Source organism: Balaenoptera acutorostrata, chromosome 14, assembly GCF_949987535.1.
Source record: "Balaenoptera acutorostrata chromosome 14, mBalAcu1.1, whole genome shotgun sequence".
Taxonomy (NCBI): Eukaryota; Metazoa; Chordata; class Mammalia; order Artiodactyla; family Balaenopteridae; genus Balaenoptera; species Balaenoptera acutorostrata.
In genome coordinates, this window is record NC_080077.1 from 51,267,113 (window position 1) to 51,293,156 (window position 26,044).

The window sequence follows — 26,044 nt, forward strand, 5'->3', positions numbered from 1 at the left end:
GCTGCGTGCCCTTGTGCGGGAGTTCACACCCTGCTAACTCCCCGGCCGGGCGCACCCAGCGCGCAGCCCTGCAATCCCGGCTTTTGGTCCGCGCCTCCTCCACCTCCCTTCTTCCGTCCCCGTCCCCCAACCCGCCGGACTGGGACGCCCGCCTGGCAGGAAGCGGCGCCTACGGGCTCCCGAGCCCCCTGGTAAGTTGTCCAGCTGCGCCAAATGTGCGGCCCCCGCCCGCGGAGGCCCGGGGTAGGCGTAGGGATGCGCCTCCGGGGAAATGTGGCTCGAGGCGCTCCTGAATTCCGCCTGGCCGGTCCGGCCCGTCTCTCTGCACCTCCGCCCTGCTCAGCCCCTCTCCAAACTGTACGGTCTAGAGTGTGAGTACCCCCGACCCCCGCTGCCAGTGGTCCAGCTCCCTCTCCATCCTTCCAGACCGGTCCACCCCTCGCACATGATTTGTCCTGGTGTTTACAGGTTGGGTCGCCCCTCTCCCCACTTCGCCGAGGTCTTCCTCCTTCCCACCCCCCCCCCAAGAGACACCTTTGCCCTTCTTGACGTTCCGTCCGCCCCCGTCCGGGTGACCTGCGGCGGCGATTTTCATCTCCTGCTTCGGCCTGGCCGCTGGGCTCGGGCAGGGACCGGTGAGGCGACCGAGCAGGGTGAGGGGGATCAGCCCAAGGATCTCCCCCCATCAATGCCACCCACCTTCCCGAACTCCCCCGTGGGCAACCACATCCCCGTCCCCTCTGATTCCTCCGGGTCCCAGCGTGAGAAAGCTCTCTCCAACACCCCTCAAGTTGCGTGGGGGCCCGAGCGAGGGAGAAGGGGACAAAGGGAGGCCTTGTCTCGGGAGATTCCTGGGAGAGCATGCAGGGATGGGGTGGGGTGTCGATGGGAGTGAGAGGAAGCTGGGAGGGGCGAACTCTGCTGCCCTGTCGCCGCCCCCCCCAAGTCCCCCAACCGTACTGTGGCCCACTGGAGCAGTGGCAAGTCACAAGGGAAGTATTTTGACCACAGTGAGTCAGAAATAGACCCAGTTGTGTGTTACTCAGTCAGATGCAACATCCTGGGGCTGTTCCTTGCAGTATTTTGGTGGTGGGAAGTGGAACCTACGGGGTTAGATACCATCTCCTCCCCGTGGGGAGGCAATGAGCAGTGCTAAGGAGGAGAACTTTGCCCCTGGCATAAGATGCACCCCACACCCAGCGTCGCACTGAGTCCATCGAGGGGTGCTGGGCACAGGGAGGCTTGGGGTGAGATGGGGCAGTACATGTGCCTAGCAGCTGGTGTTGCCGGTGTTAGATCTGTCCCTGTCTATACTGCACGGAAAGCTCTCTTCCTGGGCACCCTGCCCTCTTGACATCTGGGAAATTCCCCGTGCCCTGCTTCCAGGGCCTCGGGAAGGCAGGGTAAGAATTCCTGTCCCCTGGGCCCCAGAGATGGAGCAGGACTTGGAGATCCCTGAGCAAGAAGGCTGAGCTGGAGGCTCCCTGGCTTTCCGCGTGCCCTCTGTGCCCAGGACTGCTGATTTTTCATCTCCAAATTTGGCAAGTTTCACTTGGAGTGGAAGGGATAGCAGTTGTCTCTGGAGCAGCTGGCAGAGAGGAGCAGAGCCAATCAGGGTTGGGCCTGGAGCTCCCTGGGGATACCAGACTTTCTTCTCCTCCCCTTCCTTTTCCCTTCCTCTTTTCTCCAGCCTCTTCCCTTCTCCTCCTTCCTTCTCTCCAGCAGCCACGTGCCCCTGCCCCTCCCTGGGAGCCCCAGAGGTCTCCATGGCCTCACCCACCTCCACCAACCCAGCGCATGCCCACTTTGAGAGCGTCCTGCAGGCCCAGCTGTGCCAGGATGTGCTGAGCAGCTTCCAGGGGCTATGCAGGGCCCTGGGGCTGGAGCCCGGTGGGGGGCTGCCCCAGTACCACAAGATCAAGGCCCAGCTCAACTACTGGAGTGCCAAGTCACTGTGGGCCAAGCTGGACAAGAGAGCAAGCCAGCCTGTCTACCAGCAGGGCCAGGCCTGCACCAGCACCAAGGTGGGTACACGGTGCCTGGGACGGGGCTTGGAGAGTGGGGGGAGTCAGAGGAGGGGCCAGATGCCATGCCGATGCTGCCTTGTGTGTTCGCAGTGCCTGGTGGTGGGTGCCGGACCTTGTGGGCTGCGGGCTGCTGTGGAGCTGGCGATGCTTGGGGCCCGGGTGGTGCTGGTGGAAAAGCGCACCAAGTTCTCTCGCCACAACGTGCTCCACCTCTGGCCCTTCACCATCCATGACCTTCGGGCACTCGGCGCCAAGAAGTTCTATGGGCGCTTCTGCACAGGCTCCCTGGACCACATCAGTGAGCACCATGTGGTGGCCTGGAGGGGCGGGTGAGCCTGGGCCTAGAGACAGGCCAGTGGAGGGCGTCGGGGGGCTGCTGCTGGGCCGGCCAAGAGGCAGGGTGGATAAGATTCACTTCAGCCAGGAGGCTTTCAGGACTCAGGGCCCTCACCTGTAGAATGGGCAGTTGGACTGAGTGATCTCTAAGACTTTCTCCGGCTCTGACCAGGTACACACTGGTGCTTGGGAAGGCTGGGGGGACCTGGGGTCCCTGTTCCTAATGTCCTCTCCCTTCCAGGCATCCGGCAACTTCAGCTGCTTTTGTTGAAAGTGGCATTACTGCTGGGGGTGGAAATTCACTGGGGTGTCACTTTCACTGGCCTTCAGCCCCCTCCCAGAAAGGGTAAGTACTTTGCTGCTCCTGAGGACCCCCAAGTATTTCTTTCCTTACCTACTTTCCATGGCTGTTGTGAAGGTGTAATTTGATAGACAGTGTGTCATTGCTTTCTAAACCATAAAACCCTTTAAACGTTTATTTAATTATTTCACTGGATTGTCCTGGGAATACAGGGGCCCCTTCAGATTTCCACACCTTTGTGCCACTCACACCCTCTGCCCCAGGGAGTGGTTGGCGTGCCCAGCTCCAGCCCAGCCCCCCAGCCCAACTGGCCAACTATGAATTTGATGTCCTCATCTCTGCAGCTGGAGGTAAATTCGTCCCTGAAGGTGAGTGATCCCTTCCCTCGAAGAAGCCAGCATCTTGAGCTCCTTGTGGGCCTTTCTAGGCTGTTACACCCATCCTCCTCCTGCCACCACCCCCCTGTCCCCACCTCTAGGCTTCACAGTGCGGGAAATGCGCGGCAAACTGGCCATTGGCATCACGGCCAACTTTGTGAACAGGCGCACCGTGGAAGAGACACAGGTGCCCGAGATCAGCGGCGTGGCCAGGATCTACAACCAGAGCTTCTTCCAGAGCCTGCTGAAAGCCACAGGTCAGGACCCCCCTCACAGGGTTTCCCCTCCTCATGCCTGACTGTGGCCTGCCTCCCACCTCTCCCTCTCAGACCTGTCTGCAGTCCAAGGAATCTCATACTTTTCCATCTTTGTGGTCTTGGCAGCAAAGAACCTGAGCCCCCAGGGATTCAGCAGCCACAGCCCCACTCGGCCACCCAGCATGACGAGTCTTAGAAATCTCTTGCAAAGTGCATGGGATTTTGCTTTGTGCTTCTTTACATATGCTTTAATATAAAAATGCTATATAACCTGCTGAATAAAAAATAAATAAAACAAAATTCGAAAATTCAAAAAAACCAAACCAAAACAAAGCGCTGCATATTCAAAATGAAAGTGGTACTTCCAGAAGATGCCCTATGCTTACTTTGGCTTCGCACTGCCACGCCTCCCGGAGTGTGCACATACCAGTCGGAGAAGCCAGGCTGTCCTCTGCAAGCCTGTGGATTATGTGGTGCACGTCTCCCAGCTGCCACCCCACCCAAGTTTCTCACTTTGCTCCACACCTTTAGGCCTCCTGGGCCTGGGACAGATGGTCCACTGTGCCACCAGAACTCATGGGCCCCCCGGTGTGTGTGGGTGGAGGTGCCGCTGCAGGCTGAGCCGTGATCCCAGCTCTCAGAGGTCAAGCATGGCTGGGGTATGTGGAGAGGTGACACATGAGGAGGAGGAAGCACATCCCTTGCACCCTGCCCTGTCCCCACAGGCATTGATCTGGAGAACATCGTGTACTACAAGGATGACACCCACTACTTTGTGATGACAGCCAAGAAGCAGTGCCTGCTACGGCTGGGGGTGCTGCGTCAGGTGGGGCCTGGGCCCAGGCAGGGAGGGGTGGGTGGGGGGCCCTGGGAGGTAGGGGCCAGGCCTGGACACAGTCTGCCCCTGGGTGTGGAGGGAGTCCATCCTCTCTGCGATGGCACTTCCTCCACCTCAATAAGCTCTTCTCCCCTGGGACTTAACGTGGCAACCTGAATCATATTCTGGGCTAAACACCTTATACCAGCCACGGGACTACACAATGTAAGCTCCATGAGGGCAGGGGTTTTGTCCGTCTCTTGTTTGCTGATGATTCCCAGTGCCTAGAATGGTGCCTGCTATGTAGTAGCACCCTGAAAGGATTTGCTGAATGAACTAGTTGAACATCTATGTGATAGGTACTTTATTGAGAGCTTTATGTTCATTTTCTCACCTAATCCACATGAGTACCTTGAGAAGTTAGGTACGTCATCTCTAAATGATGGGGAAACAGGCTCTGAGAAGTTCAGTGACTTGTCCAAAGCAGGTGTATGGTAACAGTAATGATACTGGGCCTTGGAGGCAGGGTGGGACCTGGGACCCCCAGCAAGCAGCAGGCTGAGAGTTGAGGACGGGGCTCGAGCGTGGGAGGCTGGACGTTCAAATTCTCCTCCCAGCTCAGCCTTCAACTGCTGTGTAGTCTGGGGAAGCCCGTTATTGGGGCCTTAGGATGTGTACCTTCTACACCTATGGGGACGTGATGGCCCAACTGACCCTGCTGGTTCTGATCTGTTGGCCACATAGGACTGGCCGGAGACCGACCGGCTGCTGGGCAGTGCCAATGTGGTGCCCGAGGCTTTGCAGCGCTTTGCTCGGGCAGCTGCTGACTTCGCCACCCATGGCAAGCTCGGGAAGCTGGAGTTTGCCCAGGATGCCCACGGGCGGCCCGACGTCTCTGCCTTTGACTTCACAAGCATGATGCGGGCAGAGAGCTCTGCTCGGGTGCAGGAGAAACATGGCGCCCGCCTGCTGCTGGGGCTGGTTGGGGACTGCCTGGTGGAGGTGAGGGGTCAGTGTCCCCTGACTGGGGAGGGGCTCTCCGGACCCCTTGTGAGGAGGCACAGGGGTTCCCTGGCTGGGGGAGGAAGCAGCCTCGTGGGAAGGAGGGGGTATAAAAAGGTCTGCTGCTTGTAAGGAGGAGCAGAGGGTGGCTTGCTGTGTCAGGGCCCCCTCTGCTATGGCCCTGGGGTCATCTGGGCGTGGACACCCTTGTTGGACTCTCTCTGAGCTGTTTCCTGTCCTTCTGCCCCTGCAGCCCTTCTGGCCCCTGGGCACTGGAGTGGCCCGAGGCTTCTTGGCAGCCTTTGATGCCGCCTGGATGGTGAAGCGCTGGGCAGAGGGCGCTAGGCCCCTAGAGGTGTTGGCAGAGAGGTGAGGCCTGAGTTGGGGAGTTGGGGGGCGGGGTGGGGGCAGGGCTGGATATAGGACAAGAGTCAGGAGTAGGGTCAGGGATGCTGGCTGAGTAGATGGGGGTGTAGGGAAAAGAGAACGAAAGAAAGGCCTGGCACTTCTGGAGGGGTGGGTGCTGATGGTGCCCTCCCACGTGTGCCCGGCCCCCGCCCTCATCTCCCCAGAGAGAGCTTGTACCAGCTCCTGTCACAGACATCCCCAGAAAACATGCACCGCAATGTGGCCCAATATGGGCTGGACCCAGCCTCCCGCTATCCCAACCTGAACCTCCGGGCCGTGACCCCCAGTCAGGTCAGAACCCCTGGCACCGCCCGCCAAGACTTCCCAGGTCAGCTTCCGCACCCCAGGTCAGGCCTTCCCTCCTGTGGTCTGCCCAGTCCCTGCCCTGTGGGTGAGTCCCACCCAGGCAGCCCCTCCCCCATGGACTGGGGCAGGGGGTGGGGGGTGTGGTCTGCCTGCCTGGAGACCTGAGAGGGGCTGCCTTAGGTACGAGACCTGTATGATGTGGAGGCCAAGGAGCCTGTGCGGAGAATGAGTGACAAGACAGACTCAGGAAAGCCGGCCACTGGTGAGTAGGCCTTCCTCCGGGGCCACGTCCAAAATATTTACCAAGCAGCGAGGCACAAGCACCAGTGATCAGAGCAGTGGTAGCCGCTGGCAGCAGGGAGCAGGGTGCTGGAGCACTGCTGCGCAGTGGGGATGTTTGGGGCCTCCTGGAGAGTGCAGGGCAGTGGGGTGCTCAGCAGCAGCCATTTGCCAACTTGTGTGGAGTATTTCAGCACTTCAACAGCCACTGTAACGCAACAGCTGGATGGCAAACGAGCTGCACTGTTCTCAGCTGTTCTGCCCCTTCCCGCCTTGCAGACCCCAAACCTGCCTCTCCTTTTAGTCTCTGGGCCTCCCTTGCCCCTCACCTCATAGCCTGCTGCCCTCTCTGTGGCCAGCAGTGGTTTCACTCTATTCATTCCCCTACTTTATTGCCAGAAAGATTTTTTTCAAATGAGAAAACTGGGATGAAGGAGGTGCTGCTGACAGTGAGTGTTAGGCTGGTGCCCAGTAGGCGTGGGTCCTGCTTCCCCCTCCCATATAGACCCCGCACCCAGCAGCTGGGCTCTCTCTGCAGGCCCCGGTGCCTTCAGTACAGTGCAGCTTCCTCTCCCAGGGTCGGTGGCCACCCAGGAGGAGCTGCTACACTGGTGCCAGGAGCAGACGGCTGGTTACCCAGGGGTCCATGTCACCAACCTGTCTTCCTCCTGGGTGGATGGGCTGGCTCTGTGTGCCCTCGTGCACCGGCTGCGGCCCGGCCTACTGTGAGTCAGGAATTGGGCTTGGGGGTCCGTGATAGCCCCTCCCTCTCCAGGCAGTGTGGAATGGTGGGCAGTCACTGTGTAGGAGTTAGCACACCCAGCTGCGTCCCAGGCCACCCCTTGCTAATAATCCTGCTCTAGTCACTTCGCTTCCCTAGAGATAGATTTCCCACCTGACTCTGCCTGCCCACGAGAATCAAATGCATTCAATACGGAGAGTTTTGTGAATGGTAGAAGCCCCCCAAGGCCAGATGCTGTTGTCACTGGGGAGTGGCGTTATGTAGCACAGAGAATAAAAAACCCTTTATGCCCTCTCCTCCCTTTCCCGATGTCCCTCCCCTACTGCTCTCTCCCCCTTCCATGGGGCAAGTTCTGGTCTCCCACTGGCCTTTCTCCCTGACGCCCCACAGGGAACCCTCAGAGCTGCAGGGAGTCGGGGCTCTGGAAGCGACTTCTTGGGCACTGAAGATGGCAGAGCATGAGCTGGGCATCACGCCCGTGTTGTCCGCACAGGCAATGGTGGCAGGGAATGACCCACTGGGCCTCATTGCCTACCTCAGCCACTTCCATAGTGCCTTCAAGAGCACACCTCACAACCCAGGTGAACCGGAGGCGGGTAGGACGGGGTGGGGTGGGGAGGGAGGGAGGGAGGGTGAGTGAGTAAGTGAGTGAGTGAGTGAGTGTGTGTGTGTGTGTGTGTGTGTGCGCGCGCGCCCGCCCTCTAAGGGACAGCCTGGGATTTCCTTTATCCTTCTGGGCTGGCACATAGCTGTCTGTTCTGGGGGTACAGTATCGGCCCCCCATCTACCCTGATTCTCCCAGCAGGCCCAGTCAGCCAAGGCTCCTCGGGCACCGCCAGCGCTGTACTGTTCCTTGGCAAACTGCAGAGGACCCTGCAACGGACCCGGGTCCAGGTGGGGAGTTTGGGTGGGGTTGGCCTGGGCAGTGGGTTCCTTGTGGGGATCCCTGGGGTGATGAGGATGTCCAGAATGGGGGAAGGGGAGAACTGGAGGCTCAGAACGTAGGACTTCTTGCAGGGAAACGGGGAGGATGCTGGTGGCAAGAAGCCTCGCATGGAGGTAAATGCACGCAGGGGCCGGACAGTCCCTTCCCTGAGGTACTCTTTCCCATGTCCTGTCCCCCCAGGCCTTGCTCGCCACCCCAGCTCCTTGTAACCCCCCCATCCAGTCTCGCTTCCTAGTCTCACTCCCTTTCCCTTCCAGTCCTTTCTATTCATCTGTACACATGGACTCCCCAGCTGATCCTGCCCCTCTACCTCTGGGCCTGAGCACTTACCTTTTTAGGTAGAGGCTGAGACCCCAAGTACTGAGGAGCCACCTGTCCCAGAGCCTGATGTACCAGTGACACCCGCATCCCAATACCAGGAGGTAAGAACAGGGGCCCTGTCTGCAGGCAGAGGCCTTGGAAGGGCAGGGAGGGGAAGGGAAAAACCTGGCAGCTGCCTTGGACTCCAGCTGACCTGCGGCCTGGGGGTTGGTGCAGGCCAGTGCCGAGGATCTGTGTGCACTGTGTGGGGAACACCTCTATATCCTGGAACGCCTCTGTGCCAATGGCCGTTTCTTCCACCGGAGCTGCTTCCGTTGCCATATCTGTGAGACCACATTATGGCCAAGTGGCTACGGGCAGCACCCAGGAGATGGTGAGTGGGCCTGGGAGGCATTCAGAGGGACTCTGGGTCTGGCCCTGCTTGGGGGGGGGGCCAGGAGCTTGAAGGTGGAGGGGAACCGGGGTGCTGGGCGTGAGGTAGAAACAGGCTGAAGATGACACTTTCTTCTCCTGAGCTCCGTCTCCTCTGTCCCCTCCAAAGCCCCAAATGGGTTCTGAGAAGCCAGGAGGCTGGTATAAATTAATCAGCCAATGCAGAGGCCTGTCACCCCCACCTTCCCTGATAAACTGAACATCTGGTCACCGGGCTGCCTACATCTGATGGCTCCTCCCCTCTCCCGCCTTCCCAGGACATTTCTACTGCCTCCAGCACCTGCCCCAGCCAGGCCACAAAGAGGATAGCAGTGACAGAGGCCCTGAGAGTCAGGTAAAAGCTGCGGAAGTGTGGGATGGCGGGCGGGAAAGAGGAAAGGGCTCTCTAAGCCCGAGGCTTTGCTGGGGGTAACTGAATGTTCTCCACTACAGTGTAAACGGCATGATGGCAGGGATCTCTGTCCTGTCTTACTTATTGATGAATCCCAAGTATCTAGAACACTGCCTGACACTTCAGTAGACGGCATAAATGAATGAACGCCAGGGCCCACATCTGTCTCAAGGGGCTGCCTCAACCCACACTGGGCAGGTCACTGACCAGAGCATATGGTGGCTCTTCTAGGTCCTTCCCATACACAGTGAGAATAACATGCCATCACGCCCCTCGATTCCCGTGGCCCCCCAGGAGGGGACCAGTCCTGTCCCAAGCCAGCCCACCCGTCGGCTGATCCGCCTCTCCAGCCCAGAACGCCAGCGGTTATCCTCCCTTCATCTCACCCCTGACCCGGAAATGGAGGCTCCACCCAAGCCCCCCCGAAGCTGCTCCATCTTGGCCCGCCAGGCCCTAGAGGGAAGCTTTGTGGGCTGGGGAATGCCAGTCCAGAGTCCTCAAGGTAGCTGCTGGCCCAGGGTGGGGATGGGCGGGTGGTATTCGGATTCTTGGACAGGGATGTGGGGAATGGGGAGGGAGGTCCTGGGGATCTCAGCCCATGTCCACTTCTCTGCTCAGTTCTTGTGGCCGTGGAGAAGGAGGAGGAAGAAGAGAGTCCCTGCTCCAGTGACGAGGAAGCAGAGGAAGACGTGCCGTTGGACTCAGACACGGAACAGGTGAGTGGGAGGAACCTGGCCACCTATTCTGCCCAAGCCAGCATGCATCCACTAAACATACCCCGGCCCCTGCCCGGGAGAAACCCACAGCACCCAACCTCTTCTGAGCCCAAATGTCTCTGAATGTCTTCTCACCCAGTCTGACGCTTTCATGTCTCTAGGCCTCCACCTTTTCTATCAGAACGTATCCCACTTCCAGCCCAGGGTCTTTCTGGTCCCTTTCAAATGGAGCTTTCCCAACCCCTCTCCACGTGACACTGTCATAGGTTCTGTGGAACTTGGCTAAGAACTCAGGCACAATGAACAGTTACCCAACGTGGCGTCGGACTCTGCTGCGCCGTGCTAAGGAGGAGGAGATGAAGCGGTTCTGCAAGGCTCAGGTGTGGCCTAGGGGTTCCCGGACGTTCTAACGGGATCAGAGTTCTGAGACTGGGTATCAGAGCTCCTCCGGGACTCTGTTCTGGAGCAGTCCGCAGACTCCTGGGCCTCCTGTCTTGTACTCAGGCCATCCAACGGCGACAAAATGAGATCGAGGCTGCTCTGAGGGAGCTGGAGGCCAAGGGCATGGAGCTGGAGCTGGCTTTGAGGAGCCGGGGCAGTGAGTGAAGATGGGGAGGATAAGCGAGCCTAGGACACCTCTGCCTTCTGGCCCTGTGTTCCACCCCCAGCGAACCCCCCCCCCGCCCAACACTACCAGGCTGTGGCCCACAGCAGGTTCTGCTCCTCATGCCGTGATTCCTGTGACCCTGGTTAGAGGCCTGACTGGCCCCTCTTCTTCCTTCTTGTCAGGTTCCCCCGAACAGCAAAAGGCACTATGGCTAGAACAGTTGCTACAGCTTGTTCAGAAGAAAAACAGCCTGGTGGCCGAGGAGGCTGAGCTCATGATCACGTAAGGGGTGTCGGAGTTGGGGCGTGGGGGACGATGGCGTGTGAGCCAGGCCCCACAGCCAGGTCTTCGGTCACCCTAGACACCTGTGCCTTTTCTATCCCTGCCCCCCACAGGGTGCAGGAGCTGAACTTGGAGGAGAAACAGTGGCAGCTGGACCAAGAACTGCGAACCTACATGAACCAGGAAGGTAGGTGGGATGTGGGGAGAGGCTGGTATTTGCACAAGCCTCGTGATCTCAGATACTGCCCAGGCAACAGTCCTCTAGTCTGAGCACCTCTGAGGCTGAACTGCCTTCTGAATTGCTTCTTGAACTGGAGGAAGGCAGAGGATGGGGCTCTAGGCCCACATTCCGCACCTTCAGTTCAATCACAGCTGCACAATTGGGCTTTTACACAAGATTCCTTTAAAAGTGGTGTTGCTGCTAAACAAACAATGCTAGAAAACCATTAGTGTTGATAAACCAAATTCAGAGTGGAAAACAGCTGGGGTTGTATAAGTCACACAGGCCGGGATTAGGTTGCGCCTCTCCTGCCGCCCTCCCCGTTCTCTGTTCTCTAAGTAAGTTTCACCTCCTCCCTTCAGAAGCCCTGAAGACAGCTGCCGACCAGCAGGCTGAGGACAAGGTCCTGAGGAAGCTAGTGGACGTGGTGAACCAGCGAGATGCCCTCATTCGCTTCCAGGAGGAGCGCAGGCTCAGTGAGCTGCCCTCGGGGCCAGGGCCCCAGGGCTAGAAGAGGGTAGGTTGCCTGTCTTCTTCTCTGCAAGGAAGACTGCCTCACCCCAGGACAGTGCCACCCTGTTCATTGGGGCTGCCTGGGAGAGGCCTCACTGTTTACAATAAAAAAGCTTCTGCCGTAAACAGGACTTTGGCTACCTACAGGGGGGAGGTGGGGGAGTGTGCAGGGAGGGCAGCTGTGTAGGAGTCTGAGGGTCTACACTGTGACAATCACACCGACCCTTGGCCCCAGTCACTGCCTCTACAAGGAAAAGGGCAGCGCCACCAAAGTGTCAAGCTTTATTGTTCCTCTGCTCTGTCTCCCTCCTGCTGCCCCAGGAGCAGGGCTGGCTGGGACTCTGGGCCCAGGTCCTGGGCCTCCCTTGCCCTTCCCAGCACATGCTGGAGCTCGGCTCGGGCCCGACACAAGCCCTTGGCCTCCTGCACGTGGAAGAGATAGAATGCACCCGCCCCCAGCACCAGTCCTACACTGGGGGTCCAGAGCAGTACAGCAACTTCCCTGATCTCTCCTCCAGCCGCCAGGGCACACAGCAACGCCAGGAGAAGAAGCCCTAGACCAATCACGTAGCCAGCGATGGTGGCCCACCAGCGACCTTGAGCCATGCCCTGGTCCAGTTCTGCCCAGGCCTCCCTTAGCACACTGATCAGCGGCGACCTCTCTGCTGGTCCAAGAACAAAGCGGGGCAGTGGGGAGGGAGAGTGAGGGTCTGAGGGAGGGATGGGGCTGCCCCGTGGGGAAGGGCCAAGGAAAAGGATGGGGCTGACTCACCATGGGTAGGGCTGGGGTTGTGCTGGGGGGGGCTGTGTCTCACACACAGAGTAGCCATCAGTGCCTCATGATCAGAGAGGGGGCTGCCGCTGTGAGGCTCGTGGCCTGTAGTAGTTCTGAGAGTCTTACAGGAGATGTATAGCCCAGACACCGCCTAGAAAAAGAGCCAGAGAGAAATTTCTGAGAGCGCCTTTCCCAGAGAACCAGTTCCTAGGTATCTCATTCTCCAGCCGCCACTGATAAAAGACTAGACTAGTTGGACAAAGAATCAGGATAGGCTGGTGAGCCATGAAGAGAGACAGAGGGTGAAGGCATGTTGCAGGGAGAGGCCTGACCTTATAAAGCACATAGTCGATGCGGATACCCAAGGGGAATTGCTCTAGCTCCTGCCGGTTGACGTAGCAGTTCTCGGGTACCATCGTACAGCCTTCTTCAGGGCCCTAGGTGAATAGGGGGCTTGAATGAGGATGCAGGGGAAAGGAGGAGGGAGAGAGGCTGGGGGTGTAGGTGGGGCAATAATCAAGCAGGTCCTCACCTTGAAGTCCCGAGTCTCCAGAAAGGCATCGTGCAGTCCCGTCCACTCCTTCAGCAGGCGGCAGCCCAGGTCCTTTGGGTGCAAGTTGAGGTCCCCACACAATAGAACCACATCAGCTTTCTTGGACGTGTGGCTGGGGGAACCAAGATGGTGAGGCAAGAACTCTTCCCTCATCAGCTCTGCCCTAAAAGTGGGGCCTTAGCCACCCCTCGGTTCCTGGACCCCATCCCACTTCCCCTGTCGAGCCCAGGCTCACACACTGGATGAACTGGGCCAGTTCCCAAGCTTGGGCCACACGATGTGCTAGGTAGATGTCCTTCTGTCGATTGTACTCGGCATGGAGCTGAGCAAGATAGAGGAGACAATTGCAAATGAGACTGAGGGTCCCAAGGGCAGGAGTAAATCAAGCTTGGGTCTGTCACTTGGCACGCCGCTTGGTAAAATATGTGTGAACCTTGCCTACTGGCCTTAGGAGATCCTGCCGCCACACCTCAGCCCAAGGCAGCCTGGCTAGAGGAGGAGTCCCGTCTCTCCCTCCCAGGACCAGGCCGCCTGCCCCAGCCTTAAGCACTGCTGGCCTCACTCACATGGGTCACGTAGGCGTTGAGCACCAGTCCACCCAGATGGAGCACCAGCAGCCCCACGGCCTTCCCACAGAACCAGTCACCGTGGTGGATCTGTAGGCAGGAGGGGGCGGGAGCTCAGGGCACTGCTACCCTCTTTCTGCCCATCCCCTGCAGCCCTAGGAAGGCCACCTCCTTTACCATGTGTTAGCGGGCGGCGGGGTGGGGAAGGGAGGTGGAAGAGGTCAGAGGTCAGGCTCACCATGTAGGGGTAGCCGTTGAGGGTGAAGACGTGCTGGGTGAATTCCTGGATTGGGTGTTTGGAGAAGACACAGAGACCACTGCCAATGATGCCGCTGAAAAGCCAAGTCCTAGTCAAGAGCCGCAAAAGCAGGGAGAGAAATACCCAGCCCCTTTCCCCTCCCCCATCTCCCAGCTCTTATCAGCTACTTTTTTCTCCCTCTGCTGCTGGTACCACCCCAGATCGAAGCTCAAGGAGACGGCTTTTACGTGGGCTGACAAGATGGCCTGATGATAAATTTGATGACCTGAAGAGATAGATCTTCGTCATTCCACCTTCGTCCGCTGCCACACCCAGAAGAGAGGACACCGGGGAAGAGGGAGGCGGGCGCAGGAAGCACGGGGAAGGGCTGGCAGGGCCAAGGGCCTCCAGCTCCGAGACCAGGCTTCCGGGCCAGTGGGCTTCTCACCTCCTGAAGTAGTGCGCTGCTGGGTAGGCGGGCAGCAGCTTCTGCCTCAAGTACTGGAAGTCCTGCTCGCTCCACACCTGAGGGGAGGGGTGATGATACCTGCCGGCCCTTCCCCCAGGGCGGGAGCCCCCGCCCGCGCCCCAGCCGCCCCCACTCCCGCCGGGCCTCCACACCAGGTCCGCGCGGCCCCACCTCCTCCAGGAGAGCTAGGTCGAAGCTCTCCCTGTTCAGAAAGTCTCCCAGGCGCTTCACGCGGTCGGCCCGGTGCTTGCTCAGGTAGGGAATGCCCCTGAGGACGAAAAGCGCAGAGGAGGTGACGGCTGGGACACTCGGGCAGCAACGGCCAGGTGCGGGCCCCGGAGGGAGGGGTTGCCCCGCACCCCGAGGGGTAGGGCAGGGGAGCGCCGTGGCCCGGCTGTGAGGAAGGCCTCCTGCCTCTGGCGAGCGAGGCGGCGGCCCCAGACCCGGGTCGGCGGGCGCACTCACCAGCAGTTGAGGTTAAAGACCCTCAGTCGCAGGGAGAAGTTGGGCTTCATGGCGGGGACGCTCGGCGGCGCGGGACGGCTCGGCTTCCGCAGCGACGGCCGCGTTGGGGACAGCGGCGGGCGGGCGGCCTTCCCCGCGGGGCACCGCGCACAGGTGGTCGCCCTGCTTCCGCTCTCCCGGGAAGGCCGCGGCCCCGAAGTGCACGCGCCCGGGGACTGACTCCCGCGTTACCCGGGCAACCGGCCGGCTGGCCCCAATCTGGCTGCGCGGCAACCCGGAAAGGCGACCTGCGGTGAAATCAGGCGCTGACAGGCGGCGACTACCGCGCTGGAGGACCCTGGGCTTGGGGGTCCCAGAGGAGGTCGGGGCGGGCGGGGGCGGCGGCGAACCACGCTGAAGCACGCGAGGCGTGGGGTCCCCGTTCCTTTTCTCCGAAGCTCGTCGCTGGTGGCGGCCGCCCACGCGTCCTCTCCAGCCTCTCGGCCGCCTCCACAGCAACAGGCACAAAGTTGAGGAAAGGGCGGGCCTTCGCCGACCGCCCCGCCCCCGGCCCCCTCCTTCCGGCGAGCGGCGGGGGCGGGGCCGCGCGGTTGCCCTGGCGACGCGCTGTGTTTGTGACCCGCGGAGTCCCCGCGCGCAGCCATGGCGAGCAGCTCGCAGACGCCGCCCGAGCAGCCGCTGCAGGTGAAAGTGGTGGGGCTCTTCAAAAGCTCCAGCTTTCAAATTGCGAAGAGCGCCGCTGAGGTAACCGCGAAGAAACCACAAGGGCGGTAGGCCCGTCCCGCTTCCGGTCGTGCGCCTCCTGGTGGCGGGGGTCGAGGTTCAGGGAGGGTATGTCCCGGCCGGGATGGGCTGTCTCTGGATGGATCTCAGCGTGCAGAGGGCGAGGGCCGGTCCAGGCGGGAGTTCCACTTCGAGAAGGGCTACCTTTAAAGGGAGATCCGAGCGAAGGAATCGTTCAGAACCTTGTTGGGAATAAAGGTGATTCCTACCTCTACATTAACACACATTTTATCCCACATTAATTTTTAACTGAAATTACAGATTTTAAAACTTTGTGAAAAAAATGTTACCATTATAACTAGCTGATTTTTTTACAAACTCCTTTCCCAAGTGATTTTTGAAAACTATTCATTCGGGGAGGGTTTTTGTTGTTGTTGTTGTTTTTCTTTAAAGTTTCTATAGCAGTCACTGCATTCCAATCGAATTAGGTGCTTACGGGATTTCTTAACAAATGACCCACAAGTGCTTTGGAGAATACAGACATTTCTTTGTAAACATGCAGAACAATGTAAAACGAAAAACACTTTAAGTAACTGGAAGAATTAGGCCAGGTCAGTAATGCCGCAGCATTCCTAAAACCCGAATGCAGCAGAAATGTAGAAGTGTATAAAACGTTGAAATGTAAAATTCAGCACTTCTTTGGGGTTTGCTCCAGAAATGCTGTTGTAAGATTATGCCAAGCTTCTCTCCTTCAAAACCCCACTAGACTCCAGGACAATGCCTTATTCATGTCTGTATCTCCCTAAGTACCCAGCTGGATACTTGACACAAAATGTTCCCAAATAGAAGAAATCTTAAGAAATTCCTAACTTCTTACCTGCTCCAAGTTCACAGAGTTAGTTTGAATTTAAATCAAGTCAGGAAATAGTGACTAATCTGTGAAATAGGTAAAGTTTACATCAAGATGAAAAGAACAAGTGATAAGAAGTCTGTGAAAATGATACATGGACCATTAAAAGAAGTAGAAATTATGGACTGTGTTAGCTGGGCTGATAGGATCAGCAAAGTTATATGGCCCAAATTGTATTTCATAAGTGTGAGGGATTTTTTTTCTCTTGTTTTTCTCAGCTCCTTTTCTGAAGGCACATGTTTTGTCCACACTGTAGAGTAGATGTTGGCAAATTTTTTTTCTGTAAAGTCCACATATAAAATTATTAGGCCTTTGGAGCCATAGGTTCTCAGTCATGACTACTCAACTCTGTCCTTGTGCAAAAGCAGCCACAGACAGTATGTAAATGAATGGTGGTTTTCCAATAAACCTTTTATTATGGACACTGCAATTGGACTTGCATATAATTTCACAGGACATGAAATGATTCTTCTTGTGATTCTTTTTCAACTGTTTAAAAATCTAAAAATTATTCTTAGTTCTCAAGTCTTACCAAAACAGGCAGTGGGCCAGCTTTGACCTGCTGGCCACAGTTTGCCAACCCCTGTTGCAGAGGACACTAAGTCAAGAAAACAACGTCTTTATTATATTAATAATGTTAATTTTCACTTTCTTAAGTTTTGCCTACTGTAGCTCTACTTGAATATGAAAATATATGAATGTAAATTCAGTTAGTTCTATGTTAATAAAGGATCCTTGAATATATTTCCAACATGATCACTTGTGAGCAATCCCTGATGCCTAATTAACTGAAAGATTTAGATTTATAAAGAGTATTACATAATGTATGGGCTTCCCTGGTGGCGCAGTGGTTGAGAATCTGCCTGCTAATGCAGGGGACACGGGTTCGAGCCCTGGTCTGGGAAGATCCCACATGCCGCGGAGCAGCTGGGCCCGTGAGCCACAATTGCTGAGCCTGCGCGTCTGGAGCCTGTGCCCTGCGACGGGAGGGGCCGCGATAGAGAAAGGCCCGCGCACTGCGATGAAGAGCGGTCCCCGCACCGCGATGGGGAGTGGCCCCCGCTTGCCGCAACTGGAGAAAGCCCTCGCACGAACCGAAGACCCAACACAGCCAAAAATAAATAAATAAATAAATAAATAAGAAAATCCTTTAAAAAAAAAAAAAAAGAGTATTACATAATGTAGTCCATTCTGGAACAAATTATGAAGAAAGCATGATTAAGTATGCTTAATTTGAAAACTATTGGGCTTATTAGTTATTCCAGATGGTCCCTCAGAAACAGCAGTCATCCTGCACGACTGCCTCAGACAGAGCACAGACACTGGAATTGAGAAAAAGGACACATCAGCTGTTGGGTGGGTACAGCAGACTAAGAAGGAAATGGCCAGATTCCTGTTGCCCTCTTCTGGTCCCAAGGCAGGGTACACTCACATCCTGGCTTTCTCCCCCTTGGACTATCCACCCTTGATGAAGCATGCCAAGCCAGTGTCCCCTTAGACCACAACAGAAGTGGCCAGATGACACTTTTCCCTGTTGGTCCATTTACTTCTCAGACCTGCTCAGAAAGGTGATGCCTAACTGTTACTGCCTCAACTGCCTTCCCTCCTTGCTTTAGGAGGAGGCAAAGTGTAACATAACAGGAACCAAAACTTTTTTTTTTGACAGATGTTGTTAACCAGTAAGAATTTTCTCTGATTCATACAGACAAAACAAAATACATTAAGTCAATACATGCTCAATGTCTAGACCAAAACACATTTAATATTTACTTCTCTTTTTCCCAAGGGGTATAACCACAACAATATCCTTTTGGTCATTCTTCATATGTCAGTGAATTAAAGCAATAACATTTCTTTATTTTAGTTAAAAGTATCCATAGATCCACTGAGGTTTAGTAAGAGTTTAATTTAGGGAAAAACTGGTCCTAAAAGAACATGGCAGGTCATGAAACTATTGGCATAAACTCACTTGTACATTTGTTTATGCAGTTGCTATGTGTGGATGGTCCACTATGTACCAAATATTGAGGCCAGTGGGAAACTAAGACATAGTCTTTGCCCTCAAGGAGCTTATTCTCTTCAGATGAGAGACCAATTAGTATGGCCTGGGGAGGGACTTACTGGAGGTAAGCACAGGGGCCTCTGGGAGCTGGCAAGGGGCATCTAAGCCAGACTGTGGCTTGGGTGTATGTTGCATAAAACTTCCTGAAGACCCCATAAAAATTGGGGGGAATGATTTCTACTTTAAAAGAGAACTTACTCTAAAATAATTATTCTATTTTGAAACCTAGAGTCTGAAGAGTAATTATCCATCCAAATTTGAAGACCCTATAATAGTTCCTGTTCAAGAATTTGCATGGGATCAATATCTACAGGAGAAAAAAAGGGTAAAGGATATTTGGGGTGTGGGAAATGAGCCAAGTTTTGCCTGATTTATTTACATATGCATTGGTTTGGAAAAACTGAAGCAGTAATTTTGATACAACTAGATTTTATTTCTCTAAATTATGCACTTTTCCTAAATTATTTCAGTCATTTTACCAAGCTGATTTTAAGAAAGGGTCAAACATTTACAGAATTTTCTTTTGGAAAGCATATGATAAAGGTAAGTTTTAAACTCTCAGTGCTGCTATTTACTCCTGCCCATGGCTACCCCTCTTTCCCGGCATATCACTTACTCATACTTCCTGTGACACTCGGGCACTCAGGTTACTGTGGTCTGGCACTCTTTTTGGCCCTAACTCTGGAAGGTTTCAGTGGTGTCCAGCACAGATATAGCAGGGGAGCACGTAGGGTTGCCTAGGGGAGCTCTGATGGTAGGTGCCAACTTCCCACAGGGTAGCCGTGTCCTAATGGAAGCTTCCTTCTCTGCATTCTCCCCCCTAACAGTACCCTTGGAGAACTCCAGACCCTAAGGCTGGCAGAGCTTATCCAGGGATGGCAGATTGGTTTCCTCTTGGGTGCCATCCCTGATTAACTGGTAGTGCTGCCTGGAACATGTGGCATCCCGGCTCAGATACAGCTCATGTTGGGGGACAGGCTAGAATGGGTACGCCTCCTGCTTGTCACCCTTGGCCCAGTCCTGTAGAGTCCCAGTCCTGGCTTCCCTGCCCAACCCCATCTCTCAGTGGCTGATGAGATCCCATTTCCCCTGACCAGAGCAGTTTTGATTGTCCTGTGCTAGATTGCACAAGGATGTCCTGTGATGTATCATGCAGATAGTGCGGCTTTACTTCACTCTCTGCTCAGTCACATGAACGGTGCAAGACTGAGTCAAGAATACCATATGTTAAGTCTCATACCATTTTCACAGCCACAGTACATTTTCATTATATAATTCAAACAGAACCGTAACAAACACTTACCTATGGTGCTTATTATATGCCAGGCACTATTCTAATGACTTCTATAAATATTAACTCTAATCATTACAACAACTAGGGTGACCAGTGGTCCTGGTTTGCCTGGATCTGAGGGGTTTGCTGGAATGCACGAATTTCAGTGCTAAAGCTGGGACAGTCCTAGGCGAACCCAGACAGTTGGGCACCCTAACGTAAAACAGTATGTTTTTCTTAATTTTTATCACCAAACTTCCTAAACTGCCTATCGTATCGTGCTCTCCACCTACAGGAAGGCCATGATTTCACGCTTCGTGGTTTGCACCCATTACTCTTCCGTATTCCCACCATACTCTGAAAGACTGGTGTGGATTCCATTCTGCAGTTTCTGACCCTTGTCAGCCTGGGTTGCTAACCTTGAGCTGTTTTGTGTTCTCTTCCTTCTGCTTTTCTCATGGGGCCTGAATGAGGCTTCCTAGGTCATCAATGCTGCTTCTTCCCACATATCCTTAACTTCTGTCTCCTCCCTCATCTCCTGGATACTTGCCACCTTAACCTCTTCTTCCTCTTCAGGCCAGCTTTTTGTTCTCCTTTCACATAAGCATTGTCTTATGTTATACATAGTGCTTCTTAGCACATTTGAGGTTAGTCTGCACTGGCCTCACTGCTTCAGTATAATGTAATGCCAACCATGAGGGATGGCTTCAGAACCTTTGGGAAGGCCCTTTTTCCCCCCTCCAAAAAAAGGCAACATCATACATCTTAGTGCTGGAAAGCCCTAGAAAACATCGGGTCCAGCCTGCTATCTTGAGGCAGGCGATAAGGGCTCCTCATGTATAGAAGACACCCAGACAAGGCACGTAACCTTCAGCCTCCAAATAAAGTGTACCTGCTACTGCATTTCTCTTACCAGGGTAGCTAAAATATCCACAATTAAACTTTCCCTCCCCTTTTTAAAGTTTTGTGTCCCGTAAAATGTGAGAACCCTGATGAATTTCAACATTCCAGGGAGTACTGACCCATAGGCTCAGCGACTGACAGTTCAGCATGAACAAGTTTAGGAAGTGAGGAATCTGAAGCGAGCTCCTCCTGAGAGAAGAGCCGGGAATGGAGCACGCTGGCAGCTGAAGGCAAACCGTTCCCCAAACCGGCGTTTCTCCAAGTGCGGTCTCCAGACCAGCCGAAGCAGCAGCGTCCCATGGGACGTTGTTAGAAATGCAGATTCTCAGGCCCCATCCCAGAATCAGAAACTTGGGGTGGGGCTCAGGAATCTGTAATTCTGACTGCCCACTAAAATTGGAGAACAGCTGTCCCAGACGATGCATGGCTTTGCCAGGACTGGCACCGGGTAATAATAAACCAGATCTACTCAGAGGCCACATTACTCAGTGGCCACACACTGAGGTTTAGGAGGTTGGCTGGCAGTGCTGTATGGATGAAAACACCAATGCACTTCATTCTGAGGGGCTTAGGGCTTAAAAGTGTTAAGAAGGGACTTCCCTGGTGGGCCAGTGGTTAAGACTCCGCACTTCCACTGCAGGGGGCGCAGGTTTGATCCCTGGTCGGGGAACTAAGATCCCGCATGCTGCGCAGCCAAAAAATAAATAAATTACTTGAGTTAAAAAAAAAAAAAATTATTATGGAAGAGGTGAGTTCTCTTCCTCACGGCCCCTGGCGTGCCCCGCAAACTGCTCCTGGCCCTCAGGAGGCATTTCCTCACCTGGTCTGATTTCCCTCCATCAAAAAAGCGTTCTTTCCATCCTTCCCATTGAAAACCATGTCTTATTTAGGACCCCTAACCAACTATGCATACAGTAAAATGTGCTTCAGAAATGAAGCTAAAAGACTGCATTTTGTTTTCAAATTAATATAACAAGTATGCTATGCACATAGACTTTTATTACCAGATTACCATCTATTTTCTAAGATCGTACCATTTTAAAGATCACTGTTAGGTCATTCTTTGATTTCAACACCGTCAGAGTCTTGAAAATGTTCTTAAATTCCCTTTGAGAACAAAAAATATATTTTCTGAAAGACGGCAAAAAATATATTTTTTAAAGATTCAGCCCTAGGGTTGATTTAGGCTCTGGCTTGTGGGTTTAGCTAGGTTCCCCCCTATCCCTACCCCCACCCCCCTTTACCTTTTTTTGGTCCTTTTCCTTTACAGGAACTTAAGAATGAAATCTGGGAATATTCTTCCTATGTGATGTGTTTTATTAACGATCAGCTCCTGGGTGATGCACTTGATCTTCAGAAATGGGCCCACAAAGTGTGGGATATAGTTGATTTTAAGCCTCCTGCACTTTATGAAGCACTTACTATGGATTATTCTGCCAAATTCTTAAGAGACACGAAGGCAAGTTGCACTAATTTTTTAAAGGAAAATAGTGGCATCTTTGAGCATTTACATTGCTTGACCATTAATTACTGATAACCTAGCAAAGGGAATATAAAAGAGTAAGAGACTAGGTTAAGTTCTCGATGACCTTATGATCCAGTTGCAAAGGATTCATGGCAGGGTTTGGCTTGGTGGTGTGTAAAGCAAGCCTATCTCACAGCAGGCAGATGGCACCGGGAGAAGATCATCCCTGTTCAAACATTTCTACTCCCCGCTAGAAGCTTATATGCATTAATTGTCATCTATTTAAAAATATTAAGACCTTCCCCCTCAGAGAAGGTCAAGCCTATCCTTCATTCACCTTGAGCATGAAATATTTTAATTAATACTTTCTAACAACCTAAGTGACAGCTACTGCACTAGAGAATGGCAAGTTTGAGAAGGTGACGTTTTAAAGCATGACGCATAGTTGGCAAGAGCAGGACTAGACAAGCTATGGCATTGGGGAGGTTTCCAATGGCAGAGGACAGTTAGGAAGTGTGAGGTCCAGAGAGCAAGAGACCGCCATCAGGGTGGAATGGCAATAGAGGTAAAAGTATGTAATTTTGCTCAGAAACCTTGTAGCCAACACTTACCACATGCTGAAAATTATTTCACGCCCATGGTGGCCTGTGCCTACATAAAGCCCCAGTGCTAGGATCTGAGTTGTGCAAAAGCAAAGACCTTGTCTCGTTCACCCTTGTTCAACCACTGCCTTGAACAGAATCTGAAACATTGGAGGTGCTCTGTGAATATTTTGTTGAATAAACAATGCACTTGGAAAATGCTTGAAACTCTAGGGTGTGGGGAGGAAGTTAACATTCATAGCAGTTCATTCCCAAAGGGACAGGAGTCTAGAAGTACATGGTGTACTCTGGGAATGGCAGGGGACAGCAGGGAGGCCAGAATTAGTGGGAAATGACACTGGGAAAATGAGAATCAGTCAGGATTCTTGGTGCCAACAGTACCAAGCTGTTCTCATTAACTTGAGGAGAAAAAGTATGTATTAAAAGGATGTTGGTAACCTCACAATTGACAGGAAAGCTGGAGAATCAACTTTGGAAAGCAGGCAGGAACCAAGGGAGACCTGGCAGCAGGAAAACATGGCCAGAGTCACGCCCCAGGAATGTGCAGCCAGGATGCTGCCATGGGTGCCCAATGGCCCTAATGCTGCCTTCACCGAGCATAACTTCTCAGCTCTCCTTGGGTCTTTGTCACTTCCTAGACATCTAAGGCCCCAGGCAGGAGCACCTGACTAGTCGAGCTCAGGTTATATGCCCACACCCTGGCTCACACATAGCGGGGAAAGAGAGGAGGTTCTCCAGAGGCTGGTGCAACCTTGTGAGGAGTTTCTCAAATAGGAAAGGTGCTTAGATGTTTAAAAAAAATAAAAAACAAACAAACCCCAAAACCAGATCCACTAGAGAAAGGTTGAACTTACTGTCCTCTCTTAACCAGTTAGTTAGATTTCATCCAGAAGGAAGCAAGCCAACAGAACTTTTCATCAAGAGTATGACATCATCTTCTTTGGTGTTTCGGAAAAAATTTTAGGGCTGTGACCAAACAGGGTACAGTGGGGAAAGCTTGGTGGCAGGGCGGCCATTTGGAAATCTGCTATAGTAGTGTGAGCTAGAAATAATGACAGCCTGAATTAATTAGTGGCAGTAAGGAGAGAGGACCTAGATTCCAGAGAAAATCCTTGGATTTTTTTTCCACAAAGGCTAGATTTTTCGTGCTGAGTAAAACCCAGGGACTTGTTTACTTCTGGTTTGGAATGATATAGCAGACAATTAGGTTTGGCTGCTAGGTGACATTATTTGTGTCACAGTCACTTACTCTCTTTTCATTAGAATTTTTAGAATTATCTACTCTTGACAACCACATAAAGATAATATATTGATGCCCAGGGAAGTTTAATGATGTCTGAATGGACTCACTCACTTCAGAAATCAATTATGACTTGCAATATGTCCTTTTTCCTCCTAAACCTATGAAGTTTACTATATTATGCCTCTTATTCTAAAGTTATAATATTCTTTTATAATTAAGAACTTGTAGTTCAGAAGCTTAGAGGCACAAACAAATTAATTATAATAAGTATGGATGTAATACTTCATTCCTGGATGCCAGATATTACAATACTATTTCAGTCTTTTAATTAAAAAAAAAAAAAAAGCTTAGAGCGACATAAAATAATGATAGTGATACAACTAAAAGTGATTTCATTTATGCCTCCTAGATTCTTAAGAAATAGGGCAGGGCAAATTATGTACTTGTTAAATCAGGCAGCATTTTTATATATGAGAATGGTGCCTAAGAGTTGAAATGTATTCCATTAGATGTGTTCTGCTCCCTAAATGAATGCTACTGTGATGGAGAACAGTGTTTTCACTTTGGATGCCTCTTTGTAGGGCTAGACAAGGGCTCACAAATGTTAGCTGTCTCTACCAGAAAGGATGTCAATTGAAAACAAGAGCTGGGGGCATCTGGGAGTATGAGGTCATGAATGAAATAACTCAAAAGCACAGCATCCTCTCTTCCCTACCCCTGGTATGGTACCTCCTATTCATATAGTGGCCTTATTTTCCTGCTCAGAAAGACTATGGCCTGGCTCTGCTCAGCTAATCTGTGCAGTCTCTGAAAATCCAGAACACACAGTAACCAAATCCATGGGCTCATGTTGGATCTTTTCCCAGAATTACTCAGGAAAGAAAAGAATTCCCAGTCTGCTGCTTTTTCCAGAGGGAATGACCAGTGTTCCTTTCCACACCCAGTTTGTGATGCAGTGGATATCTAGGCCATGTGCTGTCAGTCTTGTGTGATAGGTTAATGTGATTCAGAGCTTTACCACTTAAGGGTTTTAAAAAGCATGTTATTTAGGTAGTAAAATTTTGGTATAATGAAACAAAGATCCTTAAGTCATTCTTTTAATTTTGCTGTTACATTATCTACTGTTAATGCTGTCAATCATCTTATCACTGAAAACATTATTCTATTATATTTTTGGTCATTTCTAAAATTTTCTGCTAAAACACTGACCTGCATTACCTTCTTCTCTCTAATTTTAATAGCATAATTTTGTGTTCTTGGACATTTCTATTGATTTTTATCCAATTGGAAGATTGATTTTTGAGGTAAGAGGTTTTTGGTTGTTGTTTTTTAATAAGTTGGGGAGAGTGAGAATCTCTGTCAAAATGTTAGGTTTTTAATATTTGAAACCTTTTATCTTTATTTTTAGCTATATTGTGATACATGTCCCAAAACATGTAAAAATTTTCAGATCCTGTGCACAGGAAAAGCAGGGTTTTCCCAAAGTGGCATCAGGCTACATTACACAGGTTCCATTTTTCATCGAGTGGTACGGAATGGTTGGATACAAGGAGGAGGTGAGTTTAAAAGCTTAAATACAACTTAGTTGCAACATTAAATCAAAATGTCCAAACTTTTGTTTATCTGCCTTTGTGAAATTCATATAGAATTAGATATATTTAATATTAGATGTTATATATATATTTAAAGGATGTTTTATATGGCCAAATAATGAATTAAGATATTCATACTCTTTTAAAAAATTCCATATTAAACTAAACAAATCTAAAGTGTGTTACCAGGAATATTCCAGGTTAAAAAGTAATACAAGAGAGTAGGATAGAGCAGAAGCAAGAAGAACTACAATCCTGCAGCCTGTGGAACGAAAACCACATTCACAGAAAGATAGACAAAATGAAAAGGCAGAGGACTATGTACCAGATGAAGGAACAAGATAAAACACCAGAAAAACAACTAAATGAAGTGGAGATAGGCAACCTTCCAGAAAAAGAATTCAGAATAATGATAGTGAAGATGATCCAGGACCTCAGAAAAAGAATGGAGGCAAAGATCGAGAAGGTGAAAGAAATGTTTAACAAAGACCTAGAAGAATTAAAGAACAAACAAACAGAGATGAACAATACAGTAACTGAAATGAAAAAATATACTAGAAGGAATCAATAGCAGAATAACTGAGGCAGAAGAACGGATAAGTGACCTGGAAGACAGAATGGTGGAATTCACTGCCATGGAACAGAATAAAGAAAAAAGAATGAAAAGAAATGAAGACCAAGAGACCTCTGGGACAACATTAAACGCAACAACATTCACATTATAGGGGTCCCAGAAGGAGACGAGAGAGAGAAAGGACCTGAGAAAATATGTGAAGAGATTATAGTCGAAAACCTCACTAACATGGGAAAGGAAATAGCCACCCAAGTCCAGGAAGTACAGAGAGTCCCAGGCAGGATAAACCCAAGGAGAAACATGCCGAGACACAAAGTAATCAAATTGACAAAAGTTAAAGACAAAGAAAAA

At 52.1% G+C, this 26,044-nt stretch overlaps 3 protein-coding genes across 13 annotated transcripts in view; 2 read left to right on the top strand and 1 right to left on the bottom strand.

Moving 5' to 3' along the window:
* Positions 1–13,773, top strand: MICAL1 (microtubule associated monooxygenase, calponin and LIM domain containing 1). Of its 8 annotated transcripts, none has more exons than XM_057527684.1 (25): positions 1–191; positions 1,691–2,024; positions 2,118–2,325; positions 2,605–2,709; positions 2,928–3,032; positions 3,143–3,298; positions 4,024–4,124; positions 4,860–5,117; positions 5,371–5,486; positions 5,690–5,816; positions 6,012–6,093; positions 6,688–6,835; positions 7,243–7,448; positions 7,655–7,746; positions 7,870–7,911; positions 8,137–8,220; positions 8,336–8,492; positions 8,809–8,885; positions 9,174–9,444; positions 9,561–9,658; positions 9,925–10,038; positions 10,163–10,256; positions 10,448–10,547; positions 10,661–10,734; positions 11,130–11,431. In XM_057527684.1, exons 2-25 carry the CDS (start codon positions 1,767–1,769, stop codon positions 11,276–11,278), a joined length of 3,222 nt encoding a protein of 1,073 aa, XP_057383667.1. In that variant the 5' UTR covers positions 1–191; positions 1,691–1,766; the 3' UTR covers positions 11,279–11,431. The 8 variants fall into 8 exon arrangements, with proteins under 8 accessions (XP_057383667.1, XP_057383666.1, XP_057383668.1 ...); XM_057527683.1 differs by having other exon boundaries at positions 1,723–2,024; XM_057527685.1 differs by having other exon boundaries at positions 1,726–2,024.
* Positions 11,549–14,480, bottom strand: SMPD2 (sphingomyelin phosphodiesterase 2). 2 transcript variants are annotated; one of them, XM_057527688.1, is made up of 10 exons: positions 14,347–14,480; positions 14,053–14,149; positions 13,861–13,937; positions 13,413–13,506; positions 13,175–13,264; positions 12,848–12,930; positions 12,588–12,720; positions 12,388–12,492; positions 12,053–12,206; positions 11,549–11,942 (listed from the first exon to the last, which is right to left on the bottom strand). In XM_057527688.1, exons 1-10 carry the CDS (start codon positions 14,394–14,396, stop codon positions 11,563–11,565), a joined length of 1,263 nt encoding a protein of 420 aa, XP_057383671.1. In that variant the 5' UTR covers positions 14,397–14,480; the 3' UTR covers positions 11,549–11,562. The 2 variants fall into 2 exon arrangements, with proteins under 2 accessions (XP_057383671.1, XP_057383670.1); XM_057527687.1 differs by having other exon boundaries at positions 11,549–11,945.
* A 503-nt stretch (positions 14,481–14,983) lies between these two features.
* PPIL6 (peptidylprolyl isomerase like 6) overlaps positions 14,984–26,044 on the top strand; it is a 35,437-nt gene continuing 24,376 nt past the window's right edge. The window contains exons 1-5 of one of the 3 annotated variants that reach the window (XM_007190673.2): positions 14,984–15,090; positions 18,271–18,366; positions 21,488–21,676; positions 24,769–24,831; positions 24,936–25,083. In XM_007190673.2, the coding sequence (XP_007190735.1) occupies positions 14,989–15,090; positions 18,271–18,366; positions 21,488–21,676; positions 24,769–24,831; positions 24,936–25,083 (598 nt within the window). In that variant the 5' untranslated portion in view covers positions 14,984–14,988. The remainder of the gene's footprint in view (positions 15,091–18,270; positions 18,367–21,487; positions 21,677–24,768; positions 24,832–24,935; positions 25,084–26,044) is intronic. The other 2 variants (XM_007190674.2, XM_007190675.2) reach the window with 2 other exon arrangements.

Coding starts and splice junctions, on each gene's coding strand:
- SMPD2 (XM_057527687.1), bottom strand. CDS start 14,396: ATGAAGCCCAACTTCTCCCTGCGACTGAGGGTCTTTAACCTCAACTGC. Junction 13,938..14,052: donor ACCTAGCTCTCCTGGAGGAG/GTGGGGCCGCGC, acceptor CCCTCCCCTCAG/GTGTGGAGCGAGCAGGACTT. Junction 12,721..12,847: donor GAACTGGCCCAGTTCATCCA/GTGTGTGAGCCT, acceptor TGGTTCCCCCAG/CCACACGTCCAAGAAAGCTG.
- MICAL1 (XM_057527684.1), top strand. CDS start 1,767: ATGGCCTCACCCACCTCCACCAACCCAGCGCATGCCCACTTTGAGAGC. Junction 6,094..6,687: donor CTCAGGAAAGCCGGCCACTG/GTGAGTAGGCCT, acceptor TTCCTCTCCCAG/GGTCGGTGGCCACCCAGGAG. Junction 8,221..8,335: donor CCGCATCCCAATACCAGGAG/GTAAGAACAGGG, acceptor GGGTTGGTGCAG/GCCAGTGCCGAGGATCTGTG.